General features: G+C 43.7%; 1 protein-coding gene across 2 annotated transcripts in view; it reads left to right on the top strand.

Annotated features, from left to right (window-relative positions):
• PTPRG (protein tyrosine phosphatase receptor type G) overlaps positions 1-22,641 on the top strand; it is a 494,056-nt gene that overhangs the window by 215,092 nt on the left and 256,323 nt on the right. For both annotated transcript variants that reach the window (XM_040407763.1, XM_040407764.1), the window contains exons 3-4: positions 9,099-9,278; positions 20,555-20,703. In XM_040407763.1, the coding sequence (XP_040263697.1) occupies positions 9,099-9,278; positions 20,555-20,703 (329 nt within the window). The remainder of the gene's footprint in view (positions 1-9,098; positions 9,279-20,554; positions 20,704-22,641) is intronic.

Raw genomic sequence — 22,641 nt, 5'->3', positions numbered from 1 at the left:
TGTATCTGAATACCTTGGCTAAAGATGATCACATGCATCAGATAAATGTTGTCTGAACTTGCCGATTTTGGCTTGATGGGCAGGCCATATCCATACTCTTCTGAAGGCAGATGTCCTTACTGACCCTTCTCGACGTCTTAAAGTTGTTTTCTAACCCCTTACAAGCCATGGTCTATAATCGGGATGGAGCGGTTTTAATTTTGACGGTGGGTTCCAGCTCCAGTAGAACAGCTGATTGGCTGGGTCTCATACCCCTGCCAATCCGATAATGGTGGCTTATCAAGACCTGTAAAGAGTTGGACAACCCCTTTAAGCACACAGAGCAAATGTCCCACTAGTCCCTGCCCAGCTAACCTCCTAGTGTGTGAACCTGTAAACATGATTACAGACCAATAACCCAAGATGTCCCTCTGAACCACGGCTTGCCTATAGGTCCAATATGAAGAAGTTTTCAAATTTTATAGGTGTGATTCCATGGGTGCCCTATGCCCCCGATTATCACACTTCAGAGTTCTGTTTTTTTTCCATAAAGAGCGCCCCTCTTGGCTGTGTCTATTATTGCCACTCTGTTTTGTTGAATATCTTACAAAACCTTAAAATGGGATGTGATTGATTATTCAAGAAATGATATGGCAGCACCACTGGTTCTTCAGCTTAGCATGCTGGGAGTTGTAGTTTTGCAACAGCTTGAGAGCCATAGACTGGGGATCTCTGCCCAATTAATGGAGGTGTTTGGTTAAAAAAGTCAATTTTCAAGTGCCCATTTAGGGAATTCTCTTTTTATAGAAGGGGTCCCCCATTGATTAGCCAGGCTACAAATACTCACTGTGGAAGCCTTAGCATGTCCATGCATCATGTGGACGGCCCACTGATTTTAATGGGTGCAGTGTAATGCTTCTTTTCACCTGGGGTGGCACTTTGGAGGAATTGAACACTTGCTGGCAGGTTTCTGGGCAGTTTACAGCAGATCACTTGGATCCCAGCAGCAAAAAATATTAGTCGCCTTATATTTGGGGGACCTATCTAACAGGAAAGGTTCTTCAAAAGTAGACACCCTTTTAGTGCAAATTTTTTGTTTTATACCATCTGCCTGCATTGTGTAGACCCTATTCTTGGGTGCCACCTGGTACATGTTCTTATGGTCTGGGTGATGTAATCAGTATAGATTTTATATAGTGTCTTACTTTTGACCGAGGCTTTGGGCTTCTCACAACTGATGTAATTATCAGTAATTGTATCAAGCAGCTCGTTGCAGCCACCAAACTTGAATGACTCAAGCCCGGCTCTGCGGCACAATTAGATTCCCTCCCTGCTATGTTCAATCAGAGATGTCCTAAGGCATCAAAATCTGACTTTTCATCTTCATTTCTCCACCTCTCTGAATCCTTTTGGTGTATCGCGGCGCGGTACGTATCAAGGTCACGTTCTTGTTGATCTAAGGATTTAATGAGCCTTACCTCTTGCACTTTTTGTTAGACCTGGGCACCAATAATGACAAGTGCCAGGACTGATGTGGTAAAGAGTCCACTGGAGAATTTACAAACACAATGCTCGTAATGTGCTTTATGCATTTTTAATATCCACATTTAGAAGAGTGAAATGAAAAATACAGCTGGCGAAGAACGCCTCGGACTTATTAATTGGTTCTTCCGAAGATTGTGGGGCTGTGGGATTTTAGGCATTAGTCAGGTTTTGGATATTGTTTCACACACTGAATCTACAAATGTTGCTCCTGGTTATACCATACTTTTTAGGTATTCATGATATCGTCAAATTTTGCTGGTAGCTCCCAGGCTGCCGTATAGCACGGCTACCTACCCGTGTATGTACTGTACACCTAAAGGGATAGACCACCATTGAAGCCAGTTTTTGTTCCTTTATCCCATTTCCTTAAACAACGTTGCATATTGTATCCATTTCGAACCTCCCGTCATTTTGTGCATGCAGTTCTAATGCAGGTCTATGCGCTTCCATAGCAACAGACTGCAAGCAAACACTATGTAGTCTGATCTTGCAGTCCTATTGCAGAAGGATCTTCTGTCCCGATTTTCTTTCTGATCTATCAAATTTGGTAAGAATTTAAGAACAAATGGAAGGAACAATGGACTGCAGGACCAGACATCAGACAACATGGGTTTTGTTTGTGGTCTGTTGCCATGGAAACGTATAGATCTGCCTAGGAGCCGCGGACACAAAATTGTAGGACGTTTTTAGCCAAGACCATTTGCAAAGTTGCTTTCTTATTTTAAATGCATTGGGACAACTGATCCGTAGAAGGAGTTTGCCATTCATCGTCTTGGAACTTATTGGAGTCTATTGGAGAGTGTCTCTTTACTTATGTGCAAAAATGGGTCACTTTGTGAAACTTTTTTCTTATAGATTTGGGGAAGGTTCCCATGCTGCTTCATCGTTGTAGGATCTGTTCCAGTTCTAGCCCCTTATACATCTCTCTTATCTCAAGGGCGTTTGAATTGAGCCTTAAAGGAGCACTCCAGTCAGACTATGCAGTAATTAACCCAATATAGGTCCTGAAGAGGTGGAGCATGTCACAGCTTTAAAGCACAACAAAGACTGCATCCCTGTGCTATGCTTCTATATTATACATTGTACAGAACAGTGTTTTTCTGGATAACTTAATGCTTCAAATTGGAGGCAGACTTAACAAGTTCTTGTACTTTACCCTCTTGTGTTCAGTAGATTGTTCGTTCAGTAGATTTAGCAAAAAACATACTTTTTGATATGCTAATTACCTTTCTACCAGCAAGTAGGGCGTCTACTTGCTGGTAGCAGCCGCAGAAAACCGCCCCCTCCTCCTGTTGATTGACAGGGCCAGCCGCGATCTCCTCCTCCGGCTGGTCGTGTCAGCATTTCAAAAATCGCGCGCCTGTGTTGATTCGGCGCAGGCGCTCTGAGATAAGGAGGCTCGCCTCCTCAGCACTCCCTCAGTGCGCCTGCGCCGATGACGTCTTCTCTTTCGGTGACGTCATCGGGGCAGGCGCACTGAGGGAGTGCTGAGGAGGCGAGCCTCCTTATCTCAGAGCGCCTGCGCCGAATCAACACAGGCGCGCGATTTTTGAAATGCTGACACGACCAGCCGGAGGAGGAGATCGCGGCTGGCCCTGTCAATCAACAGGAGGAGGGGGCGGTTTTCTGCGGCTGCTACCAGCAAGTAGACGCCCTACTTGCTGGTAGAAAGGTAATTAGCATATCAAAAAGTATGTTTTTTGCTAAATCTACTGAACGAAAATTAATAACATAATGTATGGTAATATGGCAGGATAGGGATTATAAGTACACAAAAAAAAAATTAATGAGTTTAGTGGGGTGACAGAAGCCCTTTAAGAAATGATTGCCTCAGTGGCAAAAGCTCATCTTTTTTACATTGGAAAACACATTGTAATTTCGGGACCATCGACACTTTTCATGTGCATTAGTTGATCTATTTCGAAGCCAATGAATTCCATAAATGTAATTGTGCATTATCTGCTTGAGAGCATGGCGTGGTTGTTTCATTGCTGTTCAATTGATTGTATAGGAATTGTGTGAATAGAACATTAAATCTAGTTTTTCCACTTGCTACATTTTTATTTTTTATTTTATTTATTTATTTTTTCAAATATTAAAACACGACATTGACATGAAGATAAAAAAATATATATATATTCCTTAGCAGGGTTGGTCCATCTTACCATGTTCATGTCGAGATGGGACCAAGTGGTGACCTCAGGTGGCCGGTCCTTTAAACAGCTGATTGAGTTCGTGCTCTGCTGTTTCCGTAATTCCTATTGTAGTGAATGGGAGCTACGCCAGGAGTGTAGCAGAACATGCGGATTCATTAGAATGGGATTTGCAGCGCCGGTCGACTTTGCTGTTTCCATAAGCCTGGCCAGCACTTAGTCTCATCTCATCTCACATAAGGGAGGACAAAAAGCCAGACATTTTTGGAGGCAATTTATCTCCACAGAGAACAAAAGGATTGGACACTTTGAACTCTAACAGCCCAGTCCTTCTTTTCCTCTGTGATCAGTTGAGAAGACTTCCTACACATTAGATGGTTGGCCGAACCCACAGTTTGATCCAGGGTCTGGGTTCACATAAGCAATTTTGCTCCATTTTTGGCTTTTTTTTTTTCAAAAAATTTTACAGTAATGTTTTAAAGGGCGAATGTTAAATATGACCGCTCATGTAGAACAGACGTCAATGTATGGTGGCAGGTATTTTTTTTTTTTTACCTTTTTATGACCCTTGGGCCATTTTACCTCTTTACTGGCTCAGTTCTGGAGAAGTCGGTCCTGCACAGGTCCTCATCACTCAGTCCAAAAGGTGGATGAGGCCAACCAATGCCTGGGGCCATCTTTCCAGTGCCCTATATCAGTTTGCCCTTACGCCTCTTGCACATGAACGTATTGGTTCCGTTCTTTGGGGACCGCAATTTGTGGTCCCCAATGCACGGGCAACGTCCATGCGGCGGCCGGCACGGATCCAGACCCTTTCAACTTGAATGGGTCTGTAATCTGTCCATTCCTCAAAAAGACAGAACAAGTTCTTTTTTTTTGGCGGAACGGAAGCACGGGTCAGAGCCCCATGGAAGCACTCCTTAGTGGTTTCGTGGGGTTCCGTTCCGTGCTTCCTCACCGCACCGCATCTCCGGATTTGCGGACCCATTTAAGTGAATGGATCAGCATCTGTGATGCGGAATGCACACGGCCGGTGCCCCATGTATTGCGGAACCGCCGTATGCGTCCCGCAATACGGCCACGGGAGCACAATGGCCGTGTGCAAGAGGCCATATTCACGCAGTCAGTTTTTCGGACAGTAATTTCAATCAGTGATTTCAAGCCAAAACCAGGGGTGGCTCAAAATATAGCACAGGTGCAGATCTTTTCCGTATACCTTATGTCTGTGGAGGCTCCAGTCCTGGTTTTGGCTCTAAATCACTGACCTGTGAATAAGGGCTTACATGGGAGACTATACTAGTACATATATTCCCTTGCAAATTTATTATAATCAAATCATTAGTATTCATGTCTGTTGCAATAATAATAAAATAAAAAAAATTATAATTTACCGAAATTAATTGCAAAACAATTAACCCCAATGTGTAGCATCTCGCATAATAGAAGCATTTTTATTGGATATGATTAATTTTCTCTTCTGTAAGTTTACTTAATAGCCTTGAACTGCTGAATGTTGGAATTGAATTAACATGCTGTTATTTCATTAACTTAACTTTGTCGATCATTGGGCTCTTTAGGATATTTATTTGGCGTATATAATGTATGCGGGAACTTTGTCTTAGCGAAACTCTTCAATCATCTAAGTGCGGTCAGTTGGCTTTACGGTTAGCTGCTTCTCTCTAAAATGGGAGTTGACATGTAATGTATAATTCTGCCAATTTTAGCAATCGAAAGAGTGTTAAATGAAACCATCCACTTCCTCTCCCACCGATTGTAATTGCTTAGAGTAGTCTATATAAAAGTGGACAACATGACTTCACTTCCATGTAAACCCTCGGTGGCTCACAAGTCTATTTTCTATAGAAATCCTGCAAAGAAGACAGGTTTATTCTCCTGATCAGATCGATCTTTGCCTTGGGATTGACTGAGAGGGCAGAGCTTAGAAAAAGGTCTGCAACTTACTGGTCTTTTTGGCCTACTGCCGAGAGGGCGAGGGGGGAGGCTCCTGCTGCAGCCAGTTGTCTTACAGACAGACATAGGAAAGTGAGGAGGAGGAGGGGGGACATGGCTGCACTCCAGAGGCACAAAACAAATTTCTGTATACATGTCTCAAAATAGGATCAAAGGAAGAGATGAGATGAAGGAATGACATTTGGGGATTTTTTTTATTTATTTTTTTACGCTTGGTGTTCCTTTAAGCTTCATAAAGTTGCCTATTCAGGACTCTGAAACCTGATAGAAATATTTTAGTAAGATTTTTCTGTCCTTGAAAAGCCATTTGTTGTGGTGCCATTAAAGCACAGGAACCTCACGGAATGAATCTCCGTGAACGTAGCGTTGAGTTGAAGCCCTTCCTGTTGATATAAAATCATGTTGTGCTATGGTATAAAACCTTTTTAGAAAATAGAATACCACTTTTGTCCGGAGCTAATGCCACCTGCTTAGTATTCTCCACAAAGTCATTCTGTGGGTGAAAGCATCCGTTAGACAGCTGTAAACTCTCTCTCTTGAACCTCCTGATCCTTCATGCCTTCAACATTATACTCTGTACTGTGACTCAAGGTACAAATAAAGCATTGCCCTCGTATTGTACTATCCATAAAGAGGTGGTCTGACTTCATTCCTTTGGAATTATGTTTCTCTGAGGTTTTATTTTTGTATTTTTAAAAATTGTAAAAAAAAAATTATATGTCCCTACATGAAGAAAAAAATAATTAAGGCAAGCTGGCGATTTGGAGCTCAATAACCAGAGAGCCTACTTTTATAAAAAAAAATAAAAGTTATGAACATTATCAATGGAGACTGATGATCTATTGATCTATAGGAGAAAAGCTGTGTGTTGGAGTTGCAAAGGTTATCGTATAGTCAGCTTTTTTTTTTTTCCTGCCAGCCTTATACATCAGATTAAATTCGGCCGACGATCATTTAAAAAAATAGCGCAATCAATTCACAATGGCCGACTTCAGTGAAACTGACACCTTGATCAGCCAGATTTAGTCTTGTATGTTATTCATGGGATGGTTTGTAGGAACGTTTCCACAGTTGACTGATCAGTCTCTCGTGTATGGCATGAGACATTATGCAATCCTTTTATGACCAGTGGAGGTCTGACCTCTGGGACCCCCACTGATCCTACAAATGAAAGGATACACCCTGCTGATTAGCGCTGACGGTCTTTCCCTGAACGGCGGTGCCCAGCCATCCTCTTTCTAGGAGAACATCAGCGCAGATCCATTCAAGTTTAGAGCTCAGTTGTCCTCTGAAAAAACCTGATGGGGAAAAACGCCTAACTTTTGTGTCTTAAGATTGATGGCAGTCAGAGGTCGAACCCCCACCGATCTTAAAAAGGTGGCGTATCCTAGTGGTATACCTCCTTTACTTTATGCAGTTGGACTACCCCTTTAAATTAACAGCAAAAAATTCATAGCAAGACATGAATGCCTCCTGCTGTGCCATGTAATTAATCTTGAGCTCATTTCAGTACATGTTCACTTAATTGGACTTTTTGTGTAATATCCGTTTTTTTTCCCACCGCTAATTAGGGACATTGAATTAAAGTAAATTATCTGATATTTCTGTACAAGGTTTGTCCACTTGTGAACTTTAAAACATTGTGATTCCCAGTTTCCTTCTCGGTGATCTGAGGACACCGGTTATTGGGCTCTTATGTTGTCTTTAGATACTTTGAATTGCAATTTGGCAGGATACAATGCAGCAGAATTACATGATGTTGGCAAACAATATAGTATTTGCTACAATTCTCTGCTTTGGCTATCCTCCAGGTAAGTACAAACCCTCGGTACAGGTATGAACCTGATACACTTGTGTTCTCCAATCGTGAAATGCAAAATCTTGAAATTCCCTTTTTGTATGGTCTCGCGGACGACCATCAAAGCGGAGGATTTGCTATTATGCACAATTTAACAGCAGTGAGCTGCTGACTTATAGTTGTGGACAGCACGGTGGCTCAGTGGTTAGCACTGGTGTCTTGCAGCACTGGGGTCCTAGAATTAAAATCTGACCAAGGACAACATCTGCATGGAGTTTGTATGTTCTCCCTGTGTTTGCCTGGGTTTTCTCCAGGTACTCTGGTTTCCTCCCAATCTCCAAAGACACACTGATGGGGAACTTAGATTGTGAGCCCCATTGGGGGGACAGCTTGATGCTAATGTCTGTAAAGCGCTGTGTAATATGTCAGCGCTATATAAGTGCCTAAAATAATTCAATAAATTATCCAAAATCTAGAACCTGCACGACCCAATTTTGTAATGCAAGTAACAAAAAAATCAAAAGAGCACTCTTGGAGACTCTAATACACTAGGTAATGGCGGTGCATGAAATTCTTGGTGTTCCTTTCAACCTCTGGTTAATGCAATGCACCTCGGTAGAGGAGATTTGAGCAAAACTGGTCTTAATGAATTTTGGAGCAGTTCCCCATAGTATAAAAAGCTTCAACAAAATAAGAGCTGCAATATGATTGGTTGCGATGTACATCTTCACCATTTTTCATGTGCACCAGGTTCCCCAGTGCATGGTGAAACCATGCAAAATGTCTCCTAGGCAGGTGGTCTTCTCAAAGAAGATTGCCAGTATGCATAAAATAATATGGTGGACCTCTGGTCAGGATCAGAGGGTGGTCTGAGAGGTATTTTGTGCTCCTAGTGGTTCTGGATTAGAAAAAAATGGCTGCTTTTTCCATGAAGTAGTATATTCACCAGCAATCCAGCCAACGGATGTTCTAGGTGCACAGATTCCACTCCGGCAAGAGTAGGTAATATATAGAGCTAAAACGGAAAGCAATCCAGACTTAACGTAATTAAAATTAAAATCTCCTTTATATAGAACATTAAAAAGTCACAGGTAACGGTAATGAGTACAAATGACGCATTTCGATCGACTAAGCCATCTTAATCCTAACATGTTATAATTGGAATCGCTTAGTCGATCGAAACACGTCATTTGTACTAACTATGCGTTACCTGTGACTTTTTAGTGTTCTAATTAAAGGAGATTTAATTTTCATTCCGGTGGAGGTGGATTTTCTGTTTTGGTCCTCCTTTTTCCACATCTGTCCACAGGTTGTGTTTTGTATTGCCACTCGGCCTTGTTCATATCATTGAGGTACAGCTGCATTACTTGACTTGGCCTATGGACAGGTGTGGTGCTGTGCCTCCATCCTGGACAACCCTTGTAGCACTAAACCTAAAGTTGATTTTATTTTTGCCCCCTGTTCTCTGCCATTGGTTGGATGCCAACTGTTGTGCTCTTTAAGGAGGTGATTGACAGTAGTTTCAGAATAATCCCTGTCTTCATCATCACCCACTTAACTCTTTTCAACATGTTTGCCTGTATGTTTGTGAAGGATAAAAGCGGCTCTATAGGTTTGCTGTATATTAATGGGAGTCTTTTTTATTTTAATAGGTTTGTATGGACCCGAGAACTGGGTGATGACCAGCCCGGACTGTAAAGGCTTTCACCAGTCCCCTGTAGACATTGTTGATTATACTGCCAATATTAGGGATGAATTCCTGGAGCTGCAGCTGGACGGATTCGAGAACGAGTCTTCTAACAAGACATGGATGAAAAACACGGGCAAAACAGGTGACTCACTGAACTTGCAATAAATAACTGATGGAAAATCGTGTATATGTGTCATGACTAAAGATTAGCGAATTTGTTTCTGATCAGAGAGACAGAAAGAGACTAGTATAGTACTCTGGGGTTCTAGGCCATTTCTCATAAAATGAAATGAAAACTGTCATCAGAAATAATTACCTTTCATATCCTTTTTGTTAGGAAAGCTAATTTGAATATTTTTCCAAAAGCTACACAAATTAGATTTCCTAACAAAAAAGATTAAGTAAGTCTTTCTGATGCCAGGCAACGTTAGACATAATAATTTGCATATATGTTTTTCCCCAAAATCAAAAGGAGCAATGTCTAGCCAGCAATAGTCATCATATATACTAAGTGGTCTCCATAATAGAAATACTACCCAGCCAGAGGTCCCCCAAGGCCTCTCAACTAGAAAAGCTTATGCTATCTGCTTTGCTCTGTTAAAGCACTTTTTTGTTCTGAAAGAGCTATATGCAGTTGTAAGGCTGACTTATCTATTATCATAGTTATGCAATCAGGCCTCTTTAAAATGATTAGAAGGCTGAGTTGCACGTTTTTTCACATGCAGATCTTTTTCTTGATTTGCCCGAAATGAATTGCAAAATATTTGGGTATATTAAAAATCCATTTTTTATTTAAATTTAGTATAAATTCCGAATTGCTAGAATTGATTTACCCATCTCTAGTATCTATATTTATACATACCTCCTTGTGCTTCATAGATGATTTTTACTCATTTTTTCGTACTATCTTTTTGGTGATTGCCTCAAACTGTTAAATCAATATTCTTTAATAAGATCTTTTATCTATTACTGAGCTTGTGTCCCCACGTAATACTTCTCTGGAAAAGAGACACATAAGCTAGTTGTCTTTCCAGAAGGAAAGGAAAACTGTCTCACACCAGGAATCCAGCTCTTTCTGGGTAGCCATCCTTTAACAGAGCTGAACAAAGAAAAATTAGCTTGGCTGCCTGAGAGGCCTTGGTGGGGTACTATTTCTCCTTATGGAGGATGCATGAGGTGTATCATATGTCAGTCAAGGTTCCTCTGGGTTTCTTGGAAACAAAATTATGAAAATTAACACGTTTTACATATGCAGGCACAACTCTCACTCTTTCTCTCTTTCTCTCTTTCTCTCTCTCTCTCTCTCTCTCTCTCATTCTTTCATATGGCCGAAATGAATTACAAAAAAATCGGGTTTGCTTGGGGTATGAATTTTTGTGAAATTCATAACAAACCCCGGATTGATTCGCTCATCCTTAGACACAAGCAAAGTTTTTTTTGAGATTTTCTGAGAAATTAATTTATATTTAACTCCCATTGACCTTCATGGAGAGCTCACTGTGCATGGATTTTACCTCCTTGCTTTGAAAAAAAGGTGATAAAATCTCCTTGTAACAGTGATAGAAGTTTTCAATTAGTTTGAAGTGGGGACACCTACTGGTCACAGGGAACTACTACACCCCATCCAACCGCCATCGAGAAGTGAACTAGCATAACATTACATTGCAAAATTCAAATTTATTATATCATGCACTTCTTAAATAAAATGTCACAGCAATGATATAGGACATTAAATTGGTTAAAGTGGAGTGATACAGGCAGGTTTACCGCTCTGCTGCTCTATTTCCGCAGATTGCATTCTTTGTCCATACACGCCATCATTCACTTACATCTGCCACATAAATCACAGCTTGCTTATCTGTGAGTAATGAAATGCTAGGATTTTTATTTAATATACACCCAAACAAAATGATCTGGATTGAAGCCACTGTGTATAAATTCTCAGAAACCACCAAATCCTGCTTTTAATACTCTGGCTTCTTGGCTTGGCACCCAGACATGGTATCATTCCAAGGCCTCGGACGCCTGAGCCTTGGTCATGATGGACTGTGCTCTGATTAAATAACGGCATATAGGATGGATGTCAGATCTAGATGTATCTATATATCTTCTCTTTTTGAAACATTACACTTTAAAGGGGGTTTTATGGTAAACCATTATCAATGTGCAAAAGTTAGAAGTTGTACATCTAGACTGCAGGGATATAACAAGTAAGCATGGGGTGCCCAATCCATCAGGACACGTTACTCTAGGTTCTAGTGTTTTCCTCCTTTTCTGATCTCCAAATTCTGCATCTCACCTCCCACCATTTATAGTTGCCACTAATTGCACCTTACCTCTGAATATAGTTGGGCTCCCATACTTGCTGACAGCTGCTATGTCTGCTTCCTATTTGCATCCATGCATAAAACACTGCATTTATGTATTCAATTGTGTGACCACAGTATATGATATAATTATGACTGTCCTGGAGACAGGATCAAAAGTGGTGCAAGTCACATTATAATGTTTAGATTTTTTTTTTGACCCCTCCCCCATTTAATGTATGCACAGCCACCTCACCATTCATTCCTACTTGGTTGGAGTATCCCTGCTCTCTTGATGAGCGGGGGGTCCCAGAAGTGAGAAATACATACAGGCAACATACAAGCATATGTTGACTTGGGTGCAGTAGCTGCCTCCTGAGCTCTGATGGCTCAAGCTGTCTTCAGTGAGCATACGGAGAGGTGGTCATTTCACAGGGACACGTGCAAGGGGTTTTCCATGGAGAATTTAAAAAAAATTAGGGCCAGAAAATCATAAAATTTAAAGTAGAAGGCTTGGTCACCTCCACCAATTCCCACTGCTCCCATTCCAATACTGCTCTCCACTTTCTGTCCCGGCTGAACACTGCCTAAATGCCAGGAAAATCCGGCAATCGTCATCTCCACCAATTGCTGCCGTTCCAACTTCTCTCCACTTCCTGTCCTAGCTTGCCATGGCAGAAATGCCAAGGAAAGGCCCGCTATGTCAATCAATGGTGGCTCGCCTTTAAGGACAGTAATTGGCTGAGCAGGGCTGTAACGGATCCGCTTCCGTTAATGGACGCTTCCTAGCTTGCGCCGAGGACCACAAGCACCGCACTGGACACCACAACCACCGCAGACTCCACAACCGCCGTAGCTTAACTGGAGCCGCGCCGTCTTCCTTCCACCCTGAATGAACCTCCAGCATTCAGGACCGTGTGGGAAAGATCTCTCCTCCAGGGAATATGCAGAGCATAGCAATCCCCAGCGTGACACAGCAATTCCCTCCAATAACGAGACAAGGCTGCGTTTTGAAAGGTTAAAAAAACAGGAACTGACCTGAACAAGAACTCTTTATTGAGGGCTACCCGCCCGTATTTATGCAGGTCCCCACAATGCATCATGGTCTCCTCCTCTCTGCCTGGAGACACCCGAAGTGCAATTCAATTATCTCCTAGGACAAAGGGAGATCACCAATACACATGCGGGAACAATAGGAGAGGAATCCCCACCCGAATACACAAAATCCTCCCTTCTGTCTGGGGATATAATTATGGATTAACATAACTATCACAGACAGTAAAAATACAGTTTTTAAACATACACTGTAATTTTAAAACCATACATCCCATCTCCATAAAAATTACATATTTAAACTCTGCATACATCAAACATAAACACTTCCAAAAATCACACAAATCCCTCCAGCGGATCAAAAGTTAAGTGCAGTCCTTTATGACCGACCGCAAGCACAATTTCCTGCCCAAAACAGTTCCATAGATTTGGGCTGTGCGGTCGGTCAATTCCATGCAGAAAAACGACTAAGTCCCATCTTCGAACGGGACTTAGTCTCTGGAGCTGAAAGTTCAGTATGGAAGCAAGTAATATGTCCTGGGGCCATAGTCATAGGGCAGGAGGCTAGCCATAAGTCCTCTACAATGCCCAGTGGCAAATGGCAGTTTGTCACACATCTCCCCTTTGGGGGGAAGACTAACCAGGCACCTGACCTTCTGTCGGTCAGTGCCTCTGTTAGTCGATCCACCAACCCACAGTAACCAGATGCCCGAGTAGCCCACCCACAACAAACAGGTACAAGGGTGACTCACCCACAAGAAACAGTTACTGCACCTGGGTATTTTGCTGTGGTGATGGGGCAACATGCTGTGGGGACTTGAGGGAGGGCAGAGGCCGACTGCACTCTGCCCCGCTGCCAGCTCTTCTGCTGCGGTGCTGAGACCATAGTCCGGCTCAGTAGCCAGAGGAACATGGGAGTCAGCAGGGGTTAACATCGCCTCTGTTAACCCTGAGGCCACATTAGGAGTTAACTGGCTAGGGGAATTTGTACTCACCCCCTCCTCCTGTTGTCCTGGTGAGGGTAGTGGGGGATCTGGACAGGCTGTCCAGCATCCCGGTAGGTCAGGCGCAGAGACCACGGTCCCATCTGCGCCATCTGGGCGATTGGTGTCTCCCCTTGTTAGGATAAGCTGCCGCTGGGGAGAGAGGGTGCTGCGCTCCTCTCCCTGAAACACAGGCTGCCGCTGGGGAGGAAGGACGACACCTTCAGCTCCCTGGGGTACACACTGCCGCTGGGGGGGGGGAAGGACGACACCTTCGGCCCCCTGGGGTACACACTGTCGCTGGGGAGGAAGGACGACACCTTCAGCTCCCTGGGGTACACACTGCCGCTGGGGGAGAAGGACGACACCTTTGGCCCCCTGGGGTACACACTGCCGCTGGGGGGGAAGGACGACACCTTTGGCCCCCTGGGGTACACACTGCCGCTAGGGGGGAAGGACGACACCTTCGGCCCCCTGGGGTACACACTGCCGCTGGGGGGGAAGGACGTCACCTTCGGCCCCCTGGGGTACACACTGCCGCTGGGGGGGGAAGGATGTCACCTTTGGCCCCCTGGGGTACACACTGCCGCTGGGGGGAAAGGACGACACCTTCGGCCCCCTGGGGTACACACTGCCGCTGGGGGGGAAGGACGACACCTTCGGCCCCCTGGGGTACACACTGCCGCTGGGGGGGGAAGGACGACACCTTCGGCCCCCTGTAACTCTCACGTTTTTGCTGGGGCGCAGGGACGGAATACTTCGCTATCTCTGCCCGATATTCTGCTTCCTGCTGCAGATACTCCGCCAGTTCTCTCCTCACTTCCGGTACAATTTCCTCTGTTAGGTGGGGCCCGTAGATAGCCAACCGCCTCTTCAGCATAGCGTCAAACCGTACATGACTATACCAATAGTCCAGTTTTGCTTGGTGTTCCCAGGATGCTGCTCCTCGCACTAGGGAAGCCATCCCACCGCTTGCCACCAATGTAACGGATCCGCTTCCGTTAATGGACGCTTCCTAGCTTGCACCGAGGACCACAAGCACCGCACTGGACACCACAAGCACCGCAGACTCCACAACCGCCGTAGCTTAACTGGAGCCGCTCCGTCTTCCTTCCACCCTGAATGAACCTCCAGCATTCAGGACCGTGTGGAAAAGATCTCTCCTCCAGGGAATATGCAGAGCATAGCAATCCCCAGCGTGACACAGCAATTCCCTCCAATAACGAGACAAGGCTGCGTTTTGAAGGGTTAGAAAAACAGGAACTGACCTGAACAAGAACTCTTTATTGAGGGCTACCCGCCCGTATTTATGCAGGTCCCCACAATGCATCATGGTCTCCTCCTCTCTGCCTGGAGACACCCGAAGTGCAATTCAATTATGACCGACCGCAAGCACAATTTCCTGCCCAAAACAGTTCCATAGATTTGGGCTGTGCGGTCGGTCAATTCCATGCAGAAAAACGACTAAGTCCCATCTTCGAACGGGACTTAGTCTCTGGAGCTGAAAGTTCAGTATGGAAGCAAGTAATATGTCCTAGGGCCATAGTCATAGGGCAAGAGGCTAGCCATAAGTCCTCTACAATGCCCAGTGGCAAATGACAGTTTGTCACAAGGGCCTTTGCTGGCATTTCCGGTGTATTGAGCTGAGATAGAAACTGGAGAGCAGAGTTGGAACCACAGCAAGTCGTGGTGGTGGTAATGCAGACTTCCCGGCATTTCTGGTGTGTTGAGCCAGGACAGGAAATGGAGAGCATTGGAATGGCAACAGTGGGGAATTGGCAGAGTCAAGTGCAACTCCTTTAATGTTTAACTAATGGAATCTTGAGATTGAAGAAACAAAAATGCTATCTCAGATGCTATCTCAGTGCTGCAGACCCTTCATTCTCCGTATTGGTTAGGTCCTTACTATCAGACCCCCACCCATCAAATACCCTTGCCCAGTCAAAGTTTTTTGATGCTTGGGACTATGCAGGAGACTACAGAACAGCGCCCTTGAATGAAACGGAGCTGTGTTGCAGTTGCATGCTCAGAGCAGATCAGGAGCAGTGTTGTGTAGTGTTGAGCGAACTTGTGCTTTCAAGTTCGGCGTACAAGGTTCGGGTTATCTACGAATTCCTTTATGGATTTCGCTACCACGGACCTTAACTTATGATCCCTGGTAGCGGAATCCATAACGGAATTCTTAGATGACCTGGACCTTGTACGCCAAACCTGAAACCACCAGTTCGCTCAACACTATTGCTGTGATGGGATAAGCATCAATAGGGGGTCCCAGTCATTGGGACCTAGAGATGAGAGATCACCTACTGTCTTGGGTAAGCTCCTTTTAGTACAAAGTTAGGTATGTTTATGGAGCGGCTTGGGAAGACATCCGCATTGCTCACACTCCTTGGTAAAGCATGGCGGACAGATATACCTGGAACACTTAGCGCGGATACAAAATCCTGTAACCCCCAGGCTATTAGCAGAACATTTCAGCTTGTAAATCTTCCAGAGGTTCTTTAAATTATTTATCTTGCTACAAGTAAAATGACCTCCAAGGGTCCGATTAATCACTTACAGCTAATGAAGTATTTATACAATGCCATTAAATTCCCATTGTGCCTTCCAAGTTATCAGATCCACAGCGCAGTCCGCAGCCTCTCCCCAAACAGAGAGTTTGCATTTAATGCAAATATTTTGAAATTTATTTTGAGGGTCGTGTTAGTTATTTTTTCTAGTCAAACACAGAAGTTCATATTTTTGTCTCCCTGTTTTGCGCTTTGTAAATAAAAAAAGCATTAAATTATTCATTTGCCAAATGCAGCATTATTTTCTTCCTTTGCCTTAATCGCTTCGCAGGAACTTCTTATCAGCGCTCTATCCAGGTCCACTCACTCTCTACAAATACAATACATAATTGTTTTGAGGGCGCTTCAGAGAGATTGTCACTCTTCTACCCCCACTGAAGGGCATAGCTGCATATTTTGAATGCTTCTCTTGCCAAAAAACATCATGGTCTTGAATTTCCTAACGTGTGAAGCAGATATTGCCCCGTGTTCTTAGCAAATGTCCTATTACAGAGCCTTATTTCCCGTTGACATAAAAAATATAGATCAATTTTTTTTACCCCTTATGGTTGGAAAATCAAGAAACCCATGCTAACCGATAAACCCGCTCATCTCTTCCCTTCTTTGACCTTGGAGGAAGTGGTGGACCCATAAGTTGAGATGAGAAATTGGTGGCATGTCCGATGACTAAGACCTAAATGTCTATTGGGAATGTCAGAAAAATACTAAAGAATTAATGAATCCTATCGAATGCCGAAGTAAAGAATTTCCACTATATAATTCCTCCCCCCCCATAAATCTTTTCTTTGAAAAACAAGTTAAGCCAAATATGAAAATTAATCATCAGATCTGGGATTGTACCAAGAAAAACCAGACACCGAGCACAACTGATCTTCTAATTGCTGGGGAGCACCTGATTGTGACGGAGGAGGAGAAATTGTTAATTAAATTTACATTTTAAGATTATGCATCTACGCAGAATTTTAAGTGCGACCTGACTAAGTTTTATGTAAAACCATTGGGTAGAGCATCATAGGGTAAAGTTTTAATATTCTCTTTGTTACTCGAAGATGCTAGACATTAAAGGGGTTGTCCCATGACCACAACCTGTCCACAGGGTACGGAATAAGTGTCTGATCGGCAAAGGTCAAACTTCTGGGGCAGAAGAACAGGGGCCTGTGCTCCACTGTTTAAATGAAGCAGCAGTCACGCATGCATGTCCCCCGGTCCATTCAACTGTATGTGGCTGCCGGAGATGGCAAAGCTCTTTTACTCCCATGTTCTCCAAAAATTCCATAGAGTTGAATAAGACCCCCATTCTCGGCAAAGATCCCTACCAATCAGATCGTTGTGCACAGATAAGGGAGAAGTTGATGTAACCCTTTTAGTTATTTAGTCAGATATAACCACATTGCACATTCTGCTTGAATGGATCCTTTGAGATAAGGTTGCATAGGGCTAAGATGCAATACTAGACAGATCTCCATTTCTTTCGATCTGTCACCGTCCCATTATCAAGAATATATGTAGAAATAAGAAGCTGGTTGCTCATATGACATACAATACAGACAAAACCTGTTGCATCAGATTCCTGAGGTGAACATTCATCTCAGTTGAAATTTTATGGAGCACCTTTTCTCAAGACCAAGAGGTCCACGTGCACTGAATTTATTAATCGGCTCGGACCTCTTAAAAAAAAATGCGTCCCATCTTGTGCTGTCCATGCGACACAAACTATGCCTGTTGTTGGCGTAAATTTTAGTCATCATTTATGCCAGTTTCCTGGCGTAAATGATGGTGAAAGTGCCCAGCCATGGGGTCCATCCACTTCAGGTGAGCCCCACTTAATTTTTTAAAAGTGCCATGGGAGTGGTGGAAAATCTTTAAAAAGCTGCATGGATTTGTGACTTCTTGGTTCATTTTTCTATCTTTTGGTGGGTCCATGATGGGAAACACTACAAAAATCAATGTGGCCAATCTAATGAACTATAAAAGGTGTCTGAAATCCCCTAGTAACTGATCTTCTCACCAGAGTCTATTGTGTATGTGTGGTTCTAGTACAGCCATTTAGTCAGATCCTCCTTTCCAGTACTCAACCATCTTTTGTCAGTCTCGTGAAACAGATTTTCTTTTATTTTAAATCTTTTTGTGGTGATTGACTTTTTTTTTTTTTTTCGAGTTTTGCTCAGTGATCTTTGTTGAACAATCACAGGATCTAAATCAGAGCAAAATATCAGAATCCTATTGATCTGACTATCAGCGAGAGTCCGTCCTGGGATGTGCGGCAGAGTCGAGCTCGAGCTCCACCATTGATCAGGAAACATTCTTTTAGTCTAGTGATCTATCAGATGCATCGCTATCTTCTGTTCACCTGATGCTGGAAAGAAAAATGCGTGGGGTGGTTAGAGCTTGTTATGCGTTTCTATACGTCAGTTATACAAAGCACAGGCTTTAAAAGCATTAATCATGGAAGATGAATTCACAAAGCTTCTACGTCTTTCATCTATCCCTCCTCCATCTGCTTCTCGTGTTTTCTTTGCCTCATCTTCTCCTGCAGGTCCACGAAGTAGTCTTGGCTTACTGTAATCATACTTCATCCACATGTTTCACAATAGCCATCTCAAATTGTTCAGTAAAACGAGGTCCAGGTTTATTGGCCTATTCCCTTAAAGGGGTATTTCAGGATAGGTCATGAATATCAAGTTTGGCAGAGGGGTTGTTTCTAAACACGACTGGCCAGTCAGATATTTTGGGGTAGCTCAGCTTTATCCATTTGTGTAGTGAGTGGAGCTGATTACTGCAGCACTTCAGTCACCATCTCCCTCCACCACACATTGGATGGACTTGTGTAGTTCTGACGCTGACTTCCGGTGCCAGAGTTACCCTGAAACAGCTGATTGATTGGAGTGTGGTGCGTTAGACCCACACTTACCCGATATTGATGGCCTATCTTAAGGGTAGAACTTAAGTATCAAAGTCCCTTGAAATGAATACTTAACCTAGAAATGATTGACCAACCCAGGGGGAAAGTCTACTTTTTGTCAGTCTGATCAGTTCTGAAGCTGATCCTGCAGATTTAATTTCTCGCTCCTCTCTTCCATTTTCAGCTGGGAAATGGTTGAGGGGATGGAGCTGAACTCTTTGTCCTCCTGCTGCACCCAGTTTTCTTACTTCCAGACACAGGACAGTATTAAAAAGGAGGAAGCATGGCTGAGCCCCTGGGTCACACAGAGATTTCTTTATATGTTTCTAAGTTTTATTTGCAAATGAAACAAAATAGGATCCGAGGAGATTGAGAGGAATATCTAGGATATTTAACTTTCTTGCGTTTTGTGTGTTTTATTATGTCAGCAACCTCCGAGACTCCAGCTGTTGTAAAGCTACTCCCAGCATGCTCCGTTCACTTCTATGGGAGTTACAAGTACAGCCGATCAAGTGTGCATGCCGGGAGTTGTAGTTTAACAGCAGCTGGGGTGCCAAAGGTTGCGGACTCCAAGAATATTAAGTTGTGTAACGATAGAAATGTGAAGCAGACACACCTCATTGGTTCTACCTGGACAGCACCTCTGTGCTTGGTCTTCTCCCAAAAAACTGGCTAATCAATGAAATCTTAACGGAATCTTAACTTCTCTACTGTTGAGCGTTCTGGTTTTTAGAAATACAGAACCATCAGCACCACATGGCTTCTTGACATAAACTGAAGCCATGACCTTTAGTATGAATATATTCTAATTGAAGGTTGAGTTATGGCCATTCATCCTGTTGCGCATTAACTGGTTGGACCTTCTTCTCGGCTGATCAGATGGATCGGTCTCTTGTAACAAAGATGATGGGAAGTCTTCCAAGTATAAAGGCGAGTTAGGCAACTTTCACACTCGCGTTTTGGGGGCGGATTCGTCATGGATCTGCAAAAACGGATCCGTTGCAATAATACAACCGCATGCATCCGTAATGAACGGATCAGTTTGTATTATCTGTAACATAGCCAGGACGGATCCGTCATGAACTCAATTGAAAGTCAATGGGAGACGGATCAGTTTTCTATTGTGCCAGATTGTGTCCGAGAAAACTGATCCGTCCCGATTGACTTACATTGTGTGCCAGGACGGATCAGTTTGGTTCAGTTCCGTTAAGCGGACAGCAAAACGCTGCAGGCAGCCTCCAGAGCGGAATGGTGACTGATCGGAGGCAAACTGATGCATTCTGAGCGGATCCTTTTCCATTCAGAATGCATTAGGGCATAACTGATCCGTTTTGGACCGCTTTTGAGAGCCCTGAACGGATCTCACAAACGCAAAACCAAAACGCGAGTGTGAAAGTAGCCTTTGTCGTACTACCTAAATGTACAGCCAGTAATACACAATCTCATTTCAGACAGCCATAACAAATCTGATCCTGTGCAGTGTGCATATGTGCTAATGCTTCATGTTCTCATTCAGTTCCTCAGAAAGGACAATTTGCTAAAATTGGTTTATGGCATGCGCCTTCTGACAAGGTTTTTGTTTTCCTCTCGCTTTTCTCCTGCAGTTGCCATTCTTCTGAAAGATGATTATTACATCAGCGGTGCAGGGCTGCCGGGCAGGTTTAAGGCAGAGAAAGTAGAATTCCACTGGGGTCAAAGCAATGCATCAGCGGGCTCCGAACACAGCATCAACGGCAGAAGATTCCCAGTCGAGGTGAGCGCAGACACGCGGTTGTATCACTAAATGGCCGTCACTCACGATATAGACAGCAACTGGGAAGCCTTGTCAGATGCACTTATTAAAACACGTCCTGGCTTCAAATGAATTTTGTAGTTTTGAAATCTGAAATCCTATTTTTCTATTCTCCGTGTACCGAGGGATTCATGAATTATGATGATGGTGCAGGATGCCCAGAAGCACCGCAGCTGTTGTCGTGCCTTCATTTCAGTGGTATAATGCCATACAGGGCTATGAAGATATGCCACACATATGTGTGTATATTCCTAGCATATATAATAGTCTATATTGCATCCCAGCTGCTGCAGAATCTCTTTCTGAAGAGGGAGGGGATGAAAGTTTCAGGTAGACATCTCAATGACCTGAAGCCTCCTCTCATAATCTTCAAGAGGCACAACTACCGTGAAGGTTTTTAAGGAGGTTCTCTAGGAGTTGAGTCAGTATCCTCACCACAGCTGCTTCAGGAACTCTTTCTAAAGAGGGAGGGGCAGAGTTTCAGGTCCATATCTAAATGACCTGAAGCCTCCTCTCATCTTCTCCAAGAGGCACCACCACCATGAAGGTCTTCTTTATTGAGGTTTTGTAGGAGCTGAGTCAATATACTCACCACAGCTGCGTCAGAAACTCTTTCTAGAGAGGGAGAGAAGAGCTTCAAGTCGGTATCTAAAGGACCTGAAGCCTTCTCTCATTTTCTCAAAGAGGCACCACTACCGTGAAGGTCTTCTGGAGTGAAGTTTTGTACTGTACTTAGTCAATATTCTCACCACAGCTGCTGCCTTTCAAAGGAAGCAGGGCCACCGTGAAATAAACCATTCCACGTGTAAAGTTAAAGACACAATATGGGTCCATAAAAAATATCTTATGGTATTGAATTACAAATCTATAATGTAGTTGCATTCATGAAGTTGAATACTTGGCACAACTGCTGAAGAACCTCTTTGAAAGGAGACAGATCACTTTAGGAAAAAAAATGCCTTAACTGTACAGCACTTTGGCTCAGCGACTACAAAACCTCTTTTAAGGTGAATGGCTGGAATTTGCACCGGAAATGCACACTTTGTATTTTTTTGCAGAATAGCATCAAGACTCCACTGCAAATCTGCAACAGAATCAGTACCAGTTATATGTGGACTGCATTGCAGAGAGTGAAATCTGCAGTAATAAATTGAATTGTTGTGGATTTAGAGGGGTTTTCTGAGACTTTTATACTGATGACCTTTCCTCTTGATAGATTATTGGTATCTGATCGATGGGGGTCCGACACCTGGGACCTCCCCCAATCAGCTGTTTGAAAAGACTCCTGTGCTGGCAGTAGCGCCACGACCTTCTCTCAGCTGACCAAGCGCAGCACCTTACGTTGTATAGTGGCTGTGCTTGGTATCCTATTCTTTTCAATGGGCAGTATAACTGATGACGTGACATTGCATGGTCTAGGCTTAGCTGTGAGAAGGCCGCGGCACTACTGCGAGCGCTGGTGTCTTTTCAAACAGCTGATCGGTGGGGATCCCGTGTGTCGGATCCCCACCAATCAAATACTGATGACCTGTCCCAAGGATAGGTCATCAGTAGAAATGAGCGAAGTTATGGACAATTTGATTCGGCTGCTTCGCCAAATTTCACAAAGAAATTCGCTTTGTGACGAACTACATTTCTTTGTAGCGGACACAATGATGGGGAGCAGTGATCATGCCACCCCCCCCCCCCCCCCCATCATTGAACCCCTCAGATGCTGGGTTCATCGCTGATTGAGGCATCTGAGGTTACCATTTAGGCCTTTAGGCCTTTCAGGGGTTAATCGGGGTAAAAATAAATAAATAAATACCTTATCCATCTCATCATGATTGAAGACACCGAAATCTTGCACGATGACGTGATATCATCGTGCTGGCTGGCACAGTGACATCACATGTCACT

This window comes from Bufo bufo, chromosome 9 (assembly GCF_905171765.1).
Source record: "Bufo bufo chromosome 9, aBufBuf1.1, whole genome shotgun sequence".
In the NCBI taxonomy this organism is placed as follows: domain Eukaryota; kingdom Metazoa; phylum Chordata; class Amphibia; order Anura; family Bufonidae; genus Bufo; species Bufo bufo.
The sequence above is the reverse complement of the archived record's forward strand: the minus strand, read 5'-3'. Positions and strand labels throughout refer to the sequence as shown.